This window comes from Haliotis rubra, unplaced genomic scaffold (assembly GCF_003918875.1).
Source record: "Haliotis rubra isolate DU_JTF1 unplaced genomic scaffold, ASM391887v1 Scf76, whole genome shotgun sequence".
Taxonomy (NCBI): domain Eukaryota; kingdom Metazoa; phylum Mollusca; class Gastropoda; order Lepetellida; family Haliotidae; genus Haliotis; species Haliotis rubra.
This window is the reverse complement of record NW_025767479.1, coordinates 1,835,080-1,856,482: the sequence shown is the minus strand read 5'-3', so window position 1 is coordinate 1,856,482 and position 21,403 is coordinate 1,835,080. Positions and strand designations below refer to the sequence as shown.

General features: G+C 38.5%; 2 protein-coding genes across 2 annotated transcripts; one reads left to right on the top strand and one right to left on the bottom strand.

Annotated features, from left to right (window-relative positions):
* Positions 1–346: 346 nt before the first annotated feature.
* Positions 347–8,739, bottom strand: LOC124260316 (chymotrypsin-C-like). Its single transcript, XM_046694595.1, is given in 6 exon segments — positions 347–407; positions 923–1,070; positions 4,214–4,366; positions 5,638–5,655; positions 7,460–7,615; positions 8,589–8,739. Coding segments are annotated over 6 exon segments (687 nt in total).
* A 6,399-nt stretch (positions 8,740–15,138) lies between these two features.
* LOC124260315 (dynein heavy chain-like) lies at positions 15,139–18,024 on the top strand. The gene is made up of 2 exons (XM_046694594.1): positions 15,139–16,055; positions 17,955–18,024. Exons 1-2 carry the CDS (start codon positions 15,139–15,141, stop codon positions 18,022–18,024), a joined length of 987 nt encoding a protein of 328 aa, XP_046550550.1.
* Positions 18,025–21,403: the final 3,379 nt, after the last annotated feature.

Genomic DNA, 21,403 nt, shown 5'->3' with positions numbered 1-21,403 from the left:
AGTCCAATCGGATAAATGACAAGAGATGTTTCAGTAATTAGAAAAATAAAATTTCCATCACAGTGTAATATATGGAAAATCACTTGTCACAGTATTTATTTGTATTTATCTTTCTCATTGCCAGATGTCAGGTTCTTTTCTTTTCTTCTAATTTGTCAAAATGAACACAGTGTAATTTCTCCACCAACTGCGCGTTGGTTGGGTGTGTAAGTCTCCGCCAACTTAATACTCTATGGGGTTGCAATAATAGAATCGATCCAGCCACGGTATTTAGCTACATCAGTGTATATAGCCGGGGTATCTTTCTGAGCACAGTTGGATCCTGTTGAAACGAGACCTGCTAGTGTTAACGTTTGTCTGCCGAATCTGTCCCTTGTAGTGCACATAAGGGGTCCTCCAGAATCACCCTGAAACAAATAGTAAAGGTGAGATATTAGCGATAGATAAATGAGGGAATCGGATGTGATCCGGCTGAGAATTTTCATACTTCTGTTAATCATTTCATGAAGCCAAGTCATCTCAGGCAACAGAAGTCATGAAACCTTTTACAACGTAAAGAGCTCGGGTAGGACCACGGGTTAGTGTTAGTTTGATCTACAATTCGAACCAAGGGGATCATAGCAAATAAGGTACGCAACTCTGTATAATGAGTGGTGTGGCGTCAATATCAATAGAATGTGTTAGTTTATACCATGTTTGCGCATTTGTCGGCGGTCTATAAATAATCGAGTCTGAATTAGACAATCCAGTGACTGACGTAATGAACATCGATGTACGCATTTGGGATACGATGGCATATGTCAACAAAGTCAGCGAGCCTGACCACCCAATCCTGTAATAGCGACCCACGCTTCTTCTAAACTGGATTCCGATCGGAACATATACACTCTTATGGATATCATGTATTGGCAAGGTAGCGTACCCCACACGAGTCTCGTCCTCCTCGAGGACACCCGCACAATAGTTAGTTGACCTGAAGTAGCTCGACCCAAACTTCCTTGTACAAATGGAGTTGTCCACGATGTCCACGTTCACCTTCTGTAGTATCGCTGACAGGGGAGGATCTAGATCTGTAAAGATAATCATAATCATAATAATAATCATTATATTAAATGAGAGGCGTTTGTATTCAGTATTCACGATTATTGCAATATTTACGATATAATTTACATTTTCAGTGAAACACCCCTTCATTTAATCTTCGGGACCTTTATCCTCAATAACTAATATTTGGTTATGATTATGTTGACTTCTGACTTGTTTGTATGGCCTTTGTCGATGAAGGAATACATGTATTCACCAACAATTTTATAATAATAAATTATTGCACTGCTTTGTAGATATTTTGTTATGCCAGATATCCTACTACCGTATAATATATCTGAATTTGTATGTTGTTCTTTCATGCTATACCAGTGCCTTCAGTGTCATAATGTTTCGATTTACATATGAAACGTGTATACAATGTAATATCAGGTGCTATAAGTCTTGTGGTGTTTGACGCAGGAAACAATTTCAACAATTACTACAACTGTAGTATATAAGACGAATATAAGATCATAAAACGTATTCAAACACGTCGAGTTGATAGGGATTCCGACAAAACAATATATTCCTTATGATAATGTTTGCCATATATGTAGATCTAAAATGCTTGAAAAATAATATGCATTTTGTACTTTTGACATTATACTTAAGTGAATCAATGTATTTACTTGACCGACAATTGAAAAAAATGTACCTTGGTTATATTACATTTTCGGAGCTATTAAAATGTTACAAATTATTACTGATTATATTCGGAACACACAGTTTACATGTTATATTTATGTGAGATCGTTTATGTCTGTTCGTTTGTTGTCAGCAATATTCCAGTTATATGGCGGAGGTCTGCAAATATTCGACTCTGAACCAGACAATTTGGTGATCAACACCATGAGCTTCGATCTACGCTACTGGGATACGATGACAAGTGTCAACCAAGTCAGCGAGCCTGACCACCCGATCCTGTTAGTTGACTCTAACAACAAGTATGGGTTGCTGAAGATCAGTGCTAACCCGGATCTTCAGGGGTTCGTCGTTTATGAGCAGGCGAAGATAACTGAACACATGTTCGGCAATGGTGATTGTCATCCGTATCAACATGACAAAAGCACAATTTTATTTAGCGATTTGTTTCCAGGTTTCTAAAATTAAGTGATAGTTTGAGTACCATGGGAAACATGATAGAGTTTACTTAAAAACGATGGTTAATCCTTTTCAAACAGTATATTTGTTCACTGGATATTAGCATTCCGTCCTCGCTGTAATGAGTAGTAAACAAACACATATGTAATTGGCTTGTCACGAGGATGCGGATGAACTCAAAGTCTCCACTATAGGTGTAATAATTGTCAACGGCCAATGATTCATATCCTAGAATGTGCACTAAATGAGTCACAATAAAATGGGCACAGGGAATACCAAAGCATTTATTGGTTTCAAGATGCCATTATACCTTGCACCTGTCCACACCTGCAAGACTGAAGACAGTGCACCTGTACAACCACGGGTAGACACACACAACTGCCTTTAACCCAACGTGTACCAATTCAATGAACTAAACATCAGTAAATGTCAAAGTCGCAAATTTCGTGACAGTGTGAGTCTCCTTGTTTATGTTGCATGTGTCTCTTGGATTAGTCAAATCAAACACAAAACGTGGCATTAAGATGAGTCAGGCATAGGGAAGAAACAATGTTGTGTAAGTCAACAGCTCCATTCTTTGACAGTAGCATGGTGTATTGACAACTTGAAGGATATATAACGGTTCTTTTATCTGTGGTATTTGTATTCGGGTTCCATTCAGTAATCAATTCATAAATATTAATGTCAACCATTATGAAGGTTATATCACAATAAAATGTATAATAATATAATGTATCAAAACATATTGTACAGGAAAACAATATTCACTCACTCTTCAGGTTTAAAATTTTTGTGGTAAATTCTGATCGTCGTATAATGATAATATAAATAATGAAAGAAATGTTTTCATCTCCTGATGAAGGAGCAAGCATACGCTCCGAAACGTCGTGTTACTATTCACAATACAGAAGTTGACATCCATAAATCTTGCCTTTCTTATGCATTCCACTTCTAAATGCCCTTAATTCTCTGCTCTTATAATCATCATGCTTTCAACTGCTTTCCGTTTAGTTGAAACGCATATAGTACAAGTGGTACTATTTTTTTTACGTATTGTTTTGGAGTTTTTTGGGGTGCTTTTTTTCAATTCTTTAAGGAATCTTATGATATTTCTGTGGCGTAAACGGTTACCCAGAATGAATTAATAAACCGCCTTGTTTGGAATAGATTTACATGTACATTAAATTAGTCGAGACACATGTAAATTCGCCAAAACTTTCACTGAATTCATCTAACTAACAAAGCCCTTCCACCATAGTCATAAGAAATCTCTGCTTGAAATAGCGACGATAATTCGATTTGGACCACACCATAAGCGTGTGTTTATAACTCACAATCGTATAGTGATGATGTCAAGTGTTTGCGGAAAGGTGAACGTATCCTGTCCGACTGTTGCACCCGTCACAAACGCATACAAAGCCAAGGCAAATTTGGAAATATCCTGCACACATATTCTTCAAAACATTTGAAAGATGCCATGTGGTCTTGGATGTTGTAACCTTGATCGAACAACTTTTGAGTTGTGTGTTGCTCTTTGGGAAAAGCATGCTCGATTGACTTGCACAAAAAGTTCACGTTATATAGGTGCCAAACTGCCGTTGTCCCAAGTCAAACAAGGAACATTTCAAAGCAAGAGCATATTTTAATACGAATGAAAGTGTGTGTTGCATTCTGGGTGGATGAAAAATCGGTTTTATCACGAAAATCACTTTCTATTCTCTGCATTTGAATAGCTTCCTTGATAAATGCCCTATCCGAAATTTGAAAACGTTGCACAAACTACAGACGCTTAGTCTCTGAATATATAAAATTTTGATTGTAACAAATAAAACCATTAAATTGAAAAGAGAGACCGAATGAGACCAGAGATTCAGAACCTGGGAAAATCTATACTTGCTTTAATTAGGGCTTTACCATTGCATGGAGGGCTAGGCTGTGGAGAAAATAATATGGTTCAGAGACTGTGAGACAAACTACAAAAACTATATCGATAGGAAAACATATCACCTGCAAACAGTAGACTCACATGTATAGTTTGTCCGTGTCACCCCCCATCCGGTTACAGTGCAAGACACTCTGGAAAATCTTCTCCCAGGCTCAGGGATACAGACTGGCCTCAGGCACTCGTAGCGTGAAAAGTCGATCGGTTGATCCAGTTTAATGATGGCAATATCATCCCCTAGGAAAAAATATAAACAAAATCATTGCAATTGACTGGTTTGGCTAGTGCATCAGTTGCAAGTATACATGGGAGGAAAACAGCATAATGGCTACTTACACATATATAGAAACCAAAGGGTTAAGTATGGTTTGAATTTTGTTTGTAAAGCGTGTACTGCATATGTATCTGGAGTTGTTTGGCATACAACTGTATGTCCACGATTTCAAAAGTTTGGCATACAACTGTATGTCCACGATTTCAAAGATCTCCCGTTTCTCGTCAGTGCTCTTACTGAACTGGAATAACACTTATTGGGAGCTCGAGACGACGGTGACAGGCTATGGTCACATGGATAACATACACGTTTCCTGGGGTGGATTTTCGGACAATCAGTTTGTTTTCTAGATGTTGAAACTATACGTTACATTATTTCAGTCATTAATCATACCTTCTCTTTTTAATTTTAAAACAAAACATAGTAACATATTTTAAGAGAGAAACATGTTCGGAATATTTCATGAAAGAGAAAGGTTTGAACTTTTTCCTGGTGTATATGAATGTACAATGTGTTGGCAGCAAAAAACATGTATGGCATGGATAAGGCTGTAAAAAGTCGAGTAGTCAATCCCGCTGATTTGAATTTTGTCTTGCCTGTGAATCGTTACATTCAGTCACGAGTTTGCCCTGTGCAGATTCTAATACAGCTGGAATATTGCCATTAGCCATGTGAGAGAACATTGACGTTATCATATATGATCCTTACTGTAGAACTGTGATCGGTATGTCGACGGGATGAATATTCTGTAATTGCGTACGACAAACTCCGCCTGTGGTCTTTTCTCATTCGTGTCGTATTCACCAACTGTTATAGTGAGCTGTGACTTTGCAACGTTACTGAAAAGAGAAACAGATACATTCGTAATTGCAAACTGTATCTTTGAATGTTACATATCTCATTTATAAAGGAGCATTGTTAGCTCCATGTTTTTAAGAACAAATATATATTATCACACTTTTCCCAACATACTAAAATGCATCGTTGAAAACATCGCTGGCGTCATTTTATCGTTGATAAAGTACACTTTTTGTACTTACAGCATAATACGCTAATGTCTCGGCGCCTTTGATCAAACTTGATCAAACGTAATATGGTTTGTTTTTTCATTACTGTCAAGTTGGATGGTGCAACCAAGCACTTATGGTTAGTATTCGTTAAATTTGTCTAATAATTTATATTTTTACTGTGTAATATAGCAAGACGATGCCAACCATTTCACATATAGCATCACAAACATAGGTATGTGTCCCTACCACAGCAGCCTCTAAGTGTTTCGTCATGGGAACAATGTGTGAAACCATTCCTTGTGTCCCCGGCCGATATTGCTGGAATATGGGTAAAATCGGCGTAAAACCAAAGTCACTCACTCTCCAAGTGTTTCGTAGCGTCATGGGCTTCAAAATGGCGTGTGTTACAACATCTAAGCACTTTGCTGTACTTAAGTATAGTTGTTCACGACAAAACTTCAAACCTACAAAACTTTATTACACTAAACATAGGGGTAGAGCAAACTCTATTTTTAAATGCAAAACAGGAGGGACTTGTGTTTAGATAAGTTGTGAAGATGTCTAAAAGTTCAATCTTGACTTCAGTGACATCCATATTATAAATGGCACTCCAGGATTTCAATGTACCTGTAAGCTATTTCGAGAAGTGCTTACCATATCTGGTCATGTAAACAGAAACATCTAACCATTTTTCGTAGGTTACGCTATTTTCACAACCGTAAGAGTAACATAAATATATATTGTCATGCCATAATTTCCCTGTAAGCTATTTCGAGAAGTGTTTACCATATCTGGTCATGTAAACAGAAACATCTAACCATTTTTCGTAGGTTACGCTATTTTCACAACCGTAAGAGTAACATAAATATATATTGTCATGCCATAATTTCCCTGTAAGCTATTTCGAGAAGTGTTTACCATATCTGGTCATGTAAACAGAAACATCTAACCATTTTTCGTAGGTTACGTTATTTTCACAACCGTAAGAGTAACATAAATATATATTTTCATGCCATAATTTCTACAACTGATTTCATATTGCTTACTCTAGTCGCTAAAATCAATCATCTAAACTGGGGTTAAATAAATATTATGCAGGTATTACATAGTCATTGGTCAGGATTATCAAAATGGATACACCACGTGCCTATCATGAAGGATTGTGCACTCACAAAATTCAGATCAATAATGAGTGATGATCGATGATAAATGATTCAAGTCATTGCTGGCTGGCGGCGATTTCTTAGTCAAGCCAAATTAACTATTCCCACAATTCTCGTGAGGGTCAAAGTGGTAATTTCTGGGATGAGAGTAAGAAGGCCCGGACCGAGGAGAAACGTACCCCTTTAAATATCCCTATGAATACAACTACATGCAATTAAATGTTGCGAAAACAAAAGACCTCATCGTGGATTTTAGAAGCTAAAAAGTGACACTATGCTTGTTGAAATCAAGAGTGAAACTGCCACAATTGTAACACAGTACATATATTATGCCACTATTATCACTAACACTGATTTTATTTTTAAGAAATGCCATCAAAGACTGCATTATATGCGCAAACTAAGATTTTTTAACAAAAGCAAAAAAGCGATGTTGTTGTTTATCATTGTTTTGTTGAAAATATTTTAACCTTTTCAATTCAGTGCTGGCATGGCTGTCTTAATCAAAAGCAAATCTTATCTAAACAAAATTATTTAAATTGCAAGTAAAATCTCTGAGATATATTTTTATTCCAGTGTTCTTAACCTCGCTGAGAGAATTTTATCTGATTCCAGCCACCTTTTATTTTCTCAATATAATCTTTTACCTTCGGGCCGCCGATACCAAACGCCCCTTTTAAAACAAAAAGAGTTCAAAATTATTTTATTCCAGGAAGTATTCGCCTTTTAAATGACTATTAACTTTGTTCGTCTATTGTGTTGTTTTGCGTTTTCTTAACCATTATGTAATTTTTAATATTTAGTTATGTGATCACTTTCAGATGTAAAAATAATTACCCCAGGGTTAATAAAAGTATTTCCATTGTTATTGTCATTGTCATACCAGCATCCTCTTACCTCAGACAGTGGCCAGCTGTCACTATATGTCTGTCGTCGATGAGGCTGCCACCGCAGGGGCTGTTTTCTCTGTATATGTACACCATCCAAGGGAATTCACAACGGAGAGCACTGGTACCGCCGATAATACGTGACGATACTCCTAAAGGTAATACCTGTAGTCCTGTCCCGCATTCTGCTGAAATAGTGAGTGAGTGAGTGGGTGAGTTGGGTTTTACGCCGCTTTTAGCAATATTCAAGCAGTGTCTGATTGATCTACTTGATGTTGAAACCTATGTAAATTTTGAAATGTTGGAAGACGACGAAATGCTGTCAACTCTCCAAGGTGCAGATACACAGTTCACACGATCCCTAGTGCGGGACACATACCATGCTGTCAACTCTCCAAGGTGCAGATACACAGTTCACACGATCCCTAGTGCGGGACACATACCATGTGGTCATTATAAACTTTGCAAAATATGTCTATCATTTGAAACAATATCTTCAGTATGTTTTTTTTTAAATTGAGGCACTAATGTGTTTTATGTTTGATTGAATTCATGTATCAATAATCTTCGGATTGAATCTCTCTCTCTCTCTCTCTCTCTCTCTCTCTCTCTCTCTCTCTCTCTCTCTCTCTCTCTCTCTCTCTCTCTCTCTCTCTCTCTCTCTCTCTCTCTCTCTCTCTCTCTCTCTCTCTCTCTCTCTCTCTCTCTCTCTCTCTCTCTCTCTCTGAAGGGACCTTATACCCCCGATAATGTATAAAACATAATCTAATTATATAACAAAATATGTATTTGGTCATATCTATAGTCTGAATGGACCTTATACCTCCGATAACGTATAAAAAATAATCCAATAACAAAGTAAACTATGTATTTGATTATATATACAGTCTGAATGGACCTTTTCACCCGTTAGCGAATGAAGCATAATCCAATTTCCAAGTAAAGTATAGTCTGCAGGGACCTTATACCTCCGATAATGTATAAAACATAATCTAATAACTAAGTATGAAGTTGGTCATATTAAAAGTCTACAGCGACTTTACATGTATGTCTGCGATGACTGGTATAAAATATGAGCGAAATATGAATCAATAAAGTGGGGAAAATGGAGCTACCTGTGAATACTGGATATGGATTTCGGGTCGTTGGTGGCGTTGTCGTCGTTGTTGTTGTTGTCGTCGTCGTTCTTCGTTCTGATAGATTTGGTATACAGCAGTAGTTGTTTGACGAACACAGTATAGGGGCTTGGAACAGCGTGGTTTGACCAGCTGGACATCTGGCGTAACAGTAACCTTTGAGTAAGCGACAAACTGAAACAACGAAAACATTAATTGGCTGTAGCAAAGATCCCCTGATGTAGCGAATAGCATCAACCTCATGGCCGTCACACATATATATGTGTGTGTCTCTCTTTCTCTTTGTGTGTAATATGTTCTACTATTCTGTCATGCATGTATGTGTCTGTCTGTCGTACTGTGTGTGTCTTTGTGTGTAATATGTTTTACTATTCTGTGATTCATTTATTTGTGTCTGTCTGTCTTATTGTGTGTGTTTTTGTGTGTCCTACTATTCTGTCATTTATGTGTGTATGTCTTATTGTCTGTCTTTGTTTGTAATATGTTCTACTATTCTGTCATTCATTTATTTCTGTCTGTCTGTCTTATGTGTGTGTATGTGTGTAATATGTTCTACTATTCTGTCATTCATTTATTTGTGTCTGTCTGTCTTATGTGTGTGTGTCTTTGTGTGTAATATGTTTTACCATTCTGTGATTCATTTATTTAATGAACTGGACAAGAATTCCCTTGTAACCCGTGTATACAATTAATACTCAATACGTGTTATCCATTGTTCCTTATCATATTATCAAGTGTATACCATAACAGAGCATACATGGAAACGGAAAACGTTGTTTATGGCAATATCTACAGAACAACATGTATCGAAGTATAAAGTGGATTTTCATGTTTCTTCTTAAATGTGTGTATGCCAAGGAAACAGATAACGAAATTCAAAAGCAAAGAAATAACATCAGTGTCATTTTGTCTGGTTGTAAACTGGTCTTCACCAGGTACCAAAGTGGTAGACATCAGGAACAACGATCCACACCATTGTGCCGATAGCACACAATCATACTCCAGATGCTCATCATAAATAACTTTGGAGCAAGCATGGTGGCCTGGTATCCTACTGGATGGAGTCCTAAGCTGTGCGAATGTTGTTGAAAACCGCTAAAAAACTTCACCTTAATCCCAACAGGATGTAAATATCGATTTAGGGGCATGCAAATATGCAACTGAAAGCAAATATGCAACTGAAAGACACATAATATTATACGATTACCCAGTCAGTCAGGTCATTAAGCCTGACTTGCCTATCCAAATATTAACCCAATTTATGCATATCGTCCCTTTTTCGGGTCGGGTACTTCAAAAAAGTTACACAAGGCCCTTCAAAAAAGCCTATTGTTGAAGAACTTATAGACGTGACTGAAGCTGAGTAAATTGTTTAGTGGTTGAACCATTTACGTTACTTGTAGAGTTAAGTTCTTTGAGCATGGCCACTTCCAGTAGCAAGGCAGGTCCCCTGCCAATTCGACGAAGTGTGAGGTAAGATGATTTTCAGTGGTCCCTATTTTAACTATGTAAGTTCATTAGAATGTGTTTAAAGCTTTCATTGTTCAAATAGAAATATATAATGAAAATGTTGCATTTTTTCCATACTCAATTTTCCGCCAAAGTACCGTCCCATAAATGGTACAATATGCTGAAAAGTGAACTTAAATTAGGCTTAGGTGGAGGAGATCAACCTCTTAAATCTTAAAATTTACTCTTTTCATTTGAAAGCTTTCATGGAATAAAACCAATCTGGCTTTTATATGAAACTATGTCTATTAACAAATTAAAAACTGAACATTTCATGGGCATTCTTGATCCTATAAAATGTTTTCTGGTGAACTAAACATCATAGTTGACGGAGAAGATTATAATGAAATGTTTTCTATTCATGAGCTCAATAAAGCTCTTAAGCAAGCTCAAGATACTGCTGCAGGAATTGAAAACATTTAGTATCAACTCTTGAAGCATTTACAGAAACCCTTTTATATATTTTTGATAGTATTTGGAAGTCAGTGAAATTTCCTTCTTCATGGCGTGATGCTATAATTGTTCCAATTCCTTAACCTCGACGTGACCATATCGATCCTTCAAATTATTGACTAATTTCACTAACTAGCTGCGTACGCAAAACCATGGAACGCATGATCAATAATTGATTAGTTTGACACTTAGAAACCAATAATCTACTTACTGGCGTACAATGTGGTTTATGTGAGAAACAGAAGTAAAGATTTACATGATTTAGTATGACATACCAAGAAATACTTACCAAAGGCCCTTCACTTCCTCCAGGTGTGAATGATTGCACCTACCTAACACTGTAAAATAACCCTGTACCCATGGTATTCATATGTGAGGAACAGCAGAGCACTGTAGGGATACATTCATCAACTATGATATTTAGTTCATCAGAAAACATTTTATGGGACCAAGAATGCCCATGAAATGTTCAGTTTTCAATTTGTTAATACATAGTTTCATGTAAAAGCCAGTTTGGTTTTATTCCATGAAAGCTTTCAAATGAAAAGAGTAAATTTTAAGATTTAAGAGGTTGATCTCCCCTACCTAAGCCTAATAAATTACCTAATTTAAGTTCACTTATCTGCATATTGTCCCATTTATGGGACGCACTTTTGCAGTGTAAAGTATGGAAAATTCATTTACTAGTAAAATCACACTTCATTTCTTTCATTGCTTGCCAAAGAAACCAGCTCACAAAATGTGATGAAAATCTAATACCCTATGCATAAATGGGTTAATCGGATATCATGAGCAGCATGATGGCATGCATGTACGTCACATGGATGTTTCACTAAAATCCCCCAACTAATTACTCAAAGAGGCGTTTTACGTGTTTCCGTATCGCTATTAAACCTTTCATTAGTTTTCAGCTTCAGTTTTATTCAAACTAGTTAAATAAGTCAACATCGCACACCTAGAAATACAAGTACGTTCGTGTGAGCAAGTTAGCTGTCAAAACGCTAAGCATACAAAACAGAAACCCTCGCATTGTTTGAGATGCAGTAAAGGTTTTGAGGTTTTAATTGGACATTTTGTAATGCTACTAATGTAACTGATATGGCTATATATGTTCATTCATGAAACATATTCGTCTCGAAAGCTTAACGGTGTCCTGCAGAGGATTGTCACAAGGCAAAGGACAGTGTCCACTGTGATGCAAACATATATATCATTCACCAGGCATCTAAATCTAAATCAACGAGTTCCTTTTGGATAGTGACTTTTATTGATTATGTTTAAATAATGCATTGCATACTTCTGTAAAGGTTTCCTTTATGTGTGTAAGTGACTTAATTGCTATGTGAGATGAGGTGAAATTGGGTTTAACGTCGTGCTTGAGAATATTTCGCTCATATGACGACGTGCATGCGTGTGTATGTGTATGTGCGGCTGCTTGTACTATCCCAGACTTAAGCTAGTTTTATAGTGCTAGCCCACTGAGATACCATGCCGCAGTGAAGCATGAATACCCTACTCATACCCATTATACTGACTCCGAGCCGACCAGTCCTTGTTGTACCAACAAGTGCCATATTTTAACGTCTAATTGCTATGTGCAAATGTATCAATTTCATAGGTGTGCAGATAAATGCAGCTGAGAATCAGCTTCACCGTGAGAGTAAATGTCATGTCAACAGTCAGCTCTGAATGAATTATGGTAATCGGGCCAAGCTGCTAATGACTTGTGTACTTCCATTGCCCTATTTCATGATTGTACGTAAATACTGGCTAGGTGGCTTCATGTTGAACTGGAAATAATGAATTCAGACCCAATTTAACACCTGCGTGCATTAACAACAGACAGTGCAGACGCACTGCAATGAAAGTATAAAATTCAAACCAAACTGATATTGATACCATTGACTTTAACTCTTTCGTTGACGATTATGTATATTAGTAGGCATGACATAAAACAATACTTACAGGTCATCTGTCCATTGGTAATAGAGGCTAAATGAGCCAATAGTAAAAACAGGTACACAGTCCTGGGCAACATGGCGTCCAGGACCTTCTGCAAGACGCGGATCAGGAGATTACAGATTGTCACTGGGATGCACACTTGATACAGCACAGGGATGCAGTAGCAGAAAGACTGACGAACCGGCAGATAATGTAGCAATCATACGCTCAGTCATATAGCACTGATGACAAGCGTAGGTTTCTCTTCGGGTCTTTTAGGAATTAGTATCCCCTATTGTGTGGGCTAATGCATCTTTCTGTAGCTTGACCGTCGTGGGTTGAGGTAGTTCTACGGACCAAAGGGCCAGTTTGTAATCATGAGAAGACAAACAGGGTATGTGATGGTGTTGAGTTAAGAAAGGAGTTTGTGGACGACCTAACAGTGTTTGTCCATGGTGTTATAGGCTCAAGGCACCTCGTCAGTGTGCAAACCACGAGCTCAATGAGAACGTCAAACAAAGTACCCTTTCACCCAGTATAAAGGGATGTTCTTTTCGAATGACTATCTAACTTTCCTTTGCTTTAATTCGGCTGCCTACGTTTGCGGTGGCAGTTACGGATAGAGAAAGACCGCTTTGATTTTCACACGTTTAATGAACCTAAGGCTGGTAAATTCGTACTTTGCCGACCAGCACCGCTTTTTGTATCTCGAACAAAGGCATTCCTCGTTCATGAAATCACGACACATCTTGCGAATCAGATCCATTGTGGTGTGTTTGTGTGGAAAGATCCCCGCATGTGACAAGAAAAGATTACTTGGCAATTGTCCTCCGTTGATTGGCTGAGATGTTTTCCTGTGTAATTAAAGCCGTGACGTCTTACGACCAATGTGTCTTCTTGTTTACTGGCTGTTCCACACCCATGTTGTTTACAATGGAGAGGCACTAAAGGTGATTCACTAGTTTCCGTCCTTGTCATACGGATGGGTATTTTGTTGTCCAAGGTATAGACGAAACAATGTATGGTCTCAAGGTAATTTGGGACGTTAGGAAAACAACTTAAACAGACAAACCGACCAATCTATTCTGTAACAAGATCATAGGCCCATAATACATAATACAAAAATAGTATCCTGCATGCATTAAGCTTCCGAAGATGATTTTATTGTGAATAATTTAGATAGACAGAGTTTAAGTTTATATGATACATCTTTGTCAGTGGATTCCATTAAGTGTATGAAGTTAGTAGTTTTTGGATAGTCTGTGAGGCGAGCTGGTAGACATTTTCTTCTTAGAAAAACAAACAACTTAACAACTTAGAACAACTTAAACGTTGCCAACTAACCCCGAAACAATGAGATAAAAAATACACTGAAGAGTTTTTATATATATAGATATGTCTTCTTTGTCTGCGAGAATGGTCTATTATTCAAGCAGGGTTGTTATAAAAGAAAAGACGAAAATATGGTAATTAAGTCACATGGAAATCTACATGTCAGCAACACCTATGGCTAATATCTGTGACACAGACAATACAAAAACAATAACAGTGTGTCAATATAGAGTTCATTGTCTTCTACAACGATCAGCAAGTCAATGGGTGTAGGTTTTTCATTTGATATTATGTTCTTAAACCCACATGATGTAGTTTAACATTTTGATTAATTATTCACACTTTTGTATGTTAGGAATGTCTTCGGGAAGGTCCCATCTAGAACTGAAAAGAGATACTAATATCCACTTTCGTAACCTTGTCATTGTCCTTTTTTTGATATCATGATCTTCCAGATGTACAGAAAAATGAAACACACTAAATAGATACCATCTTCAACTAAAACGCATAATTATGGCATGAAGACCAAAATTGTAGAAATGATGGTGCGCTACAATTTATCTTCGAGCTGTAATTATCTAATTTATATGAAATTTCAACATCTCTTTTAACATGTGAAAGGTTAGGATGTCTATTTGCTAATCGTGATTTGAAAATATTGTATTTTGTGATAATTATGAAGCGATTGAGCACATCATTTCTTTTCTCAGGATATCCAAATAATACCCTTTTCTTATCTAAGTGAAGAAGGGTGCCTGTTTTATGTTGAATCCACTCAATAACATTATTCAAAATCTCTTAGACAATATCATATTCATAGAATATGTGTATTATGGTTTAAGCATTTATTTTACAGAAAGTACAAGCATTGGTTTCAATCAATTTCATTTTTGATAGCATTTCGTTAGTTGATATACATCTGTGTATACTGTATTGAAACCATTGATGTTTTACATTAACAAGCGCCCTGAAAGGTATTTTATGGGCATAGCTCCAATCATCAGATATACATTTGGTTACTTCTAAATCCCATTTACTTCTGTATTTGTTGTTATTATTTTGAGTTCAAGTTGCCTGTTGTGTATTATAAAATATTCTGCATCCTCTGCTTGGGTTTGCTAGAATTTATTGCGGACATTGCAGGTGACTATTACATGATCCATATTGTCCACATTGCAGCTGACTATTACATGATCCATATTTTAAACGACAGGACAGGTGACTATTACATGATCCATATTTTAAACGACATGATAGGTGACTATTACATGATCCATATTGTCCACATTGCAGCTGACTATTACATGATCCATATTGTCGACATTGCAGCCGACTATTACATGATCCATATTGTCGATATTGCAGCTGACTATTACATGATCCATATTGCATACGACATTGCAGCTGACTATTACATGATCGATAGTGCCGACATTGCAGCCGACTATTACATGATCCATATTTTAAACGACATGACAGGTGACAATTACATGATCCATATTGTCGATATTGCAGCCGACTATTACATGATCCATATTGTGGACATTGCAGCTGACTATTACATGATCCATATTGTCCACATTGCAGCCGACTATTACATGATCCACATTGTCCACATTGCAGCCGACTATTACATGATCCATATTTTAAACGACATTGCAGCTGACTATTACATGATCCATAGTGCCGACATTGCAGCCGACTATTACATGATCCATATTTTAAACGACATGACAGGTGACTATTACATGATCCATATTGTCGATATTGCAGCCGACTATTACATGATCCATATTGTGGATATTGCAGCTGACTATTACATGATCCATATTGTCCACATTGCAGCCGACTTAAACATGATCCATATTGTCCACATTGCAGCCGACTATTACATGATCCATATTTTAAACGACATGACAGGTGACTATTACATGATCCATATTGTCCACATTGCAGCTGACTATTACATGATCCATTTTGTCGACATTGCAGCCGACTATTACCAGATCCATATTGTCCACATTGCAGCTGACTATTACATGATCCATATTGTCGACATTGCAGCTGACTATTACATGATCCATTTTGTCGACATTGCAGCCGACTATTACCAGATCCATATTGTCCACATTGCAGCCGACTATTACATGATCCACATTGTCCACATTGCAGCCGACTATTACATGATCCATATTGCATACGACATTGCCTGTTTACTATTGTGTGGTCCATATTGCATGCGATTTTTTAAAGTGATTATTCCATGATCCATAATTCCAAACGATACTTCAGGTGACCATTCCATTATGGGTTTACATTGCAGGTAACTATTCTATTATCCTTAGCACAAGCTACATTGTGGGTGATAAGATTAATTAAATTTGTCTGAAATCAAAAACGGAAAGCAAATGATTCAAAATGGAAATCGAGTATTATTATTTAAAGTATTATCTGTACAATTCTACATTCATAGGTCTTAATCTATCATCGATAGGCAAATACGAAGAAATCCTATCTTTTTGAATACGAACAATTGTGTCTTTTTCCCAGCTGACACTTTCAAAAACTCTCTGTTTGTTCCTACAAACCAAATTGACTATACAATTAAGCTGTATCTCTAACATTTTTTCTGAAACGTTATTTCCATTTCCTTACACCTACACCTACACCAACACCTACATCTACAATTGCAACAACACTTACGCTTACACCTACACCTACACCGGCACTGACACCTACACCTACACCTACACCTACACCTACACCTACACCTACTCCGACACCGACACCTCCTACACCTACTCCGACACTACGACACCTCCACCTACCTACACCTACACCTACACCTACACCTACATGCAAATTGCAAAACCTACGCTTACACCTACACCTACAGCGACACCTACACCTACAACTGTAACAACATTTACGCTTACACCTACACCTACACCTAAAAATGCAACAACTCCTACACCTACACCGACACCTACACTACACCTAGCTACTCCGACACCGACAACTGCGACAACTCCTACACCTACACCTCCTACGTCACCGACACCGACACCTACACCTACACCTGCAACTACAACTACTCCTACACCTACACCTACACCTACACCTACACCTACACCTACATCTACATCTACAATTGCAACAACACTTACACCTTACTTACTCTACACCTACACCTACACCTACACCTACACCCACCTACACCTACACCGACACCTACACCTACACCGACACCTGCACCTACACCTACACCGACACCTACACCTACGCCTACACCTACACCTACACCTACAACTGCAACAACACTTACGCTTACACACCTCCACCTACACCGACACTGACACCTGACACCTACACCTACCGCCGACACCGACACCGCCACCTACACCTACACTTACACCTGCACCTACAGCGACACCTACGCCTACACACCTACAGCTCCACCTACACCGACACTGACACCTACACCTACTCCCGACACCTACACCTACACCTACACTGCAACTGCAACAACACTACAACTTACACCCTACGCTTACACCTCCACCTACACCGACACTGACACCTACACCTACTCCGACACCGACACCGACACCTACACCGACACCTACACCTACACTTACAACTGCAACAACACCTACGCTTACACCTACACCTACAACAACCCCTACACCTACACCTACACCGACACCTACACCTACAACTGCAACAACACTTACGCTTACACCTCCACCTACACCGACACTGACACCTACACCTACTCCGACACCGACACCGCCACCTACACCTACACTTACAACTGCAACAACACCTACGCTTACACCTACACCTACAGCGACACCTACACCTACAACAACTCCTACACCTACACCTACACCGACACCTACACCTACAACTGCAACAACACTTACGCTTACACCTCCACCTACACCGACACTGACACCTACACCTACTCCGACACCGACACCGCCACCTACACCTACACTTACAACTGCAACAACACCTACGCTTACACCTACACCTACAGCGACACCTACACCTACACCTACAACAACTCCTACACCTACACCTACAACTGCAACAACTCCTACACCTACACCTACAGCGACACCTACACCTACAACTGCCACAACACCTACGCTTACACCTACACCTACACCGACACCGACACCTAAACAACATACACGTGAGACACGGAGAGACAATATGAGATGGATTCCATAGAGAATGAGAGGCCAAATAGCTGTGAATATTTATAAATGGATCAGTGATGACACCGTCAGTGTCAGCGATGACACCCGGTGTCCTCGGAAAGGGTAAGCATGCCCTGCCCTACTGGTAGCACCCGCCATCACCCAATATGAATGAAAAGGTGTATGTTTAGTGTCCAACAGTATGCCTGCCCCACGACGTCCACCTGCAAACAGTCCAGTCTTGACCAGAAATGCTTTTATTTGTTTGTGGTTTAACGCCGCTCTCAGCAGCTATATGGCGAGGGTCTGTAATTAATCGAAACAGGACCAGACAATCCATTTCTGCTGAAGACAAACTTCGTGGGTTTTACCAGAAATGGTGTGCAAAATACGCATTCTATCGGAAAGCGCACGTTAAATCTCATCATCATCATCATCATCATCATCATCATCATCATCATCATCAAAGCAGCGATGAACCAGACAGTCGAGTGACACAAAAGGGCATTCGCTGAGTTTCTTATAATGAAACAGAAAGAGCCACATGTAAATTTTGAATTCCCACTGCGTACAGGTGCAATAATTCTTCTTACTTGTAAATAGCAACGTTCGAGGTCGTTTCACAGCACAGCGTGGGCGTTGTTGTGTTTTCTCGGGTTAGCACAAACATGTCTTTGTAGTTATGCCGCATATTGTTTCCTCGGTCAACTTCTGATGACATTTGCTTTCATTTTGGCCACATTGTCTTTAACCTTTGAAGATGTGACAGAATCTAAGGCTTATGCGCGTCGTGATAAATGTCCCGTACATCAAAGAATACATGTCATGATTCTCCTGTAGCTCGTCGTGTGGGAGTAGAGGTTAAACTCACACTTTATGACATAATTATACTTACTGAGATTGAGCAAATCCTTTCAGTTTTTCAAATAACACATGACATTAAATACACACTCAAATACTTCAGCAGGTGGAAAGAGATACCATCCTTGATTATATTACTGATTATGGTTAATCTTTGAGACAGGGGCTCCGGGTACATTTGCTTGACAAAGTGATAGCCTTTTTAATCGAGTTGTAGAATCCAGTTCGAATGAGAATGGTTATGTCTTCAAGTTGTGGACTTAAGATGTGCGTGTAAATTGATAGTAAAGAAGCGTGGTTCTGGCAGATTTTTAATTGAAAGTGATTTAGTGGCAATTGTAAAATGGACAGTGCTTTTGGCAGATATTCTTCGTGATCTTAGAACGTGGTTTGTTGCTTTTACTACATCATTTCAAAGCAATTGAACTTCGAACATCACGATATTATTAACTAAGTGATGGGTAAATAAAAACCTCATTTTCAGACGTTGCCAAATTCAGAAGCTTCAAAGATTTCCATCATCTCAAATAATCATCCTCAAGAACATGAGCGGAACATCGTGGACAAATCAGATGATTATAAGGTGCTTCCAAAGGTGTCACAAGCAACGAGCCGTCGACGCACGACACCATCCTGGCACGACGTGTACATTGGACAGTTTTAGGCGTTGAGTAGGCTAAAGTCACGTATATGTATTTGTCTTTCTGTTAGGTTTCAAATCGCGTGTTTGACGGGCACATACAATCTACGCACGCATGTGTGGACAGTTGCGTAGCCATCTTCTCAGTAATGCATGATATATATTAGTTCAAGGAAAACAGGACACTTTAGAAATTTCTTTTACCTGCTTAACATATGAGTACAATCTTTAATTACTTTTGTGACAGGATTTCTTTGGGATGCCCATCCCAAGATGTAAACGACTTGTGTGATGTTTGTGTAACTTATTTTGCACAGCTGTGGGTAAATAGTTCTAGCAAGCAGGAAGTACTTTACTATCAGTGGTATCTTCATGAGTGTACGTGTATCGTGGGGGAATATGTCGAAACATTTTTACATTGTCAATTTCCTCGAATCAAAATGAAATGGTTGTCCGGACCTCGTCAGTACCTTAAACTGGTTTCCCTGACACACACTGGGAGTTGCCACTAACATTAACATACAGTGTACACATCATTCCTGTGTACTGCTTATACGAACATTTATTAATACGTACACTATCACTGACTGTCGTGCAAACTGGAGTACAGTTGTTACTATACATGTATGCTTATGCAAGTATAGGCATTCGAACAGATACAAAGGCCATTGAAATTTACTTAGAAGGGGCTGAAGTTGTTCATGTTTATGGGTGTCAATCACCATGTCTTTTTACATTGACAATACATTTACAACATCCCAATATTCAAACGCTGAAACTACTGAAAAAGGAATATTACAGAAAGGGTTAATAATTTCATTATGCCGAAAGGTATGATACAGAGGAAATATTTTCCATAATCCAAAACAAACGTTCTATAATCGTATGAAATCCTTTCATTAAACAGAGACCTTGAAACAAATCAGACTGTATAATTAGTTTTCGGGAATCGCTTCTAAGCCAAAATGGCCAAATATGAGCTGGGTGTAGTTATATGGTAAGCAAGTACAAATGTACTTCCAATCTACAAATAATAGCATTACGGTTACTGACAAAATTAAGACCATTTAAACCAGATAACGACATAAAAGACACATGTATGGCGTGAAATGAATGAGTGAGTGAGTGAGTGAGTTTAGTTTTATGCCGCACTCAGCAATATTCCAGCGATATGGCGGCGGTCTGTTAATAATCGAGTCTGGACCAGACAATCCAGTGATGAACAGCAGGAGCATTGATCTGCGCAATTGGGAACCGATGACAACAAAGTCAGCGAGCCTGACCACCCAATCCCGTTAGTCGCCTCTTACGACAAGCATGGTCGCCTTTTGTGACAAGCATGGGTTTCTGAAGACCTATTCTACCCCGGATCTTCACGGGTTTGAAATGAAGGATTAACGTGGTAAAGTCAAATATTCCTTTAGAACCTTTGTTTTCGTGAATCATTTCATTTTCAAAATGATAGCAGCGTAACATGTAAAAACATAAAAGATTAATAATGTGTTTGAAAGAAGATAAAGGTAGCTATGGATAAGGTTCTTTGTGTTCCCTACAGACTCCAGGGAAAGGACAGGTCACAACTGATAATGGACATGTCCATAAAAATGTGTGCCTGATTATCATCGGTATACTTGTATGCAGAACCATTATGTGTCCGTGTGCATGTGTGTGTGCGTGTGCGTGTGTGCGCATACACTTTCTTTTCCTGTGATATCTATCTACTCTACCTAACAACGCAGTTCAGTAAGTTAGTGTCAGTAATTAGGACTTGAGTTGTCCTGGTCAGCGTGATCGTTAGAGATGACCTGAGTGGTCCTCGGTGCAGTAGTATTTGCTTAACCTGGACCTACCGGTCAGTCG

Coding starts and splice junctions, on each gene's coding strand:
- LOC124260315 (XM_046694594.1), top strand. CDS start 15,139: ATGATCCATATTGTCGACATTGCAGCCGACTATTACATGATCCATATT. Junction 16,056..17,954: donor GACATTGCCTGTTTACTATT/GTGTGGTCCATA, acceptor CTACACCTACAG/CGACACCTACACCTACAACT.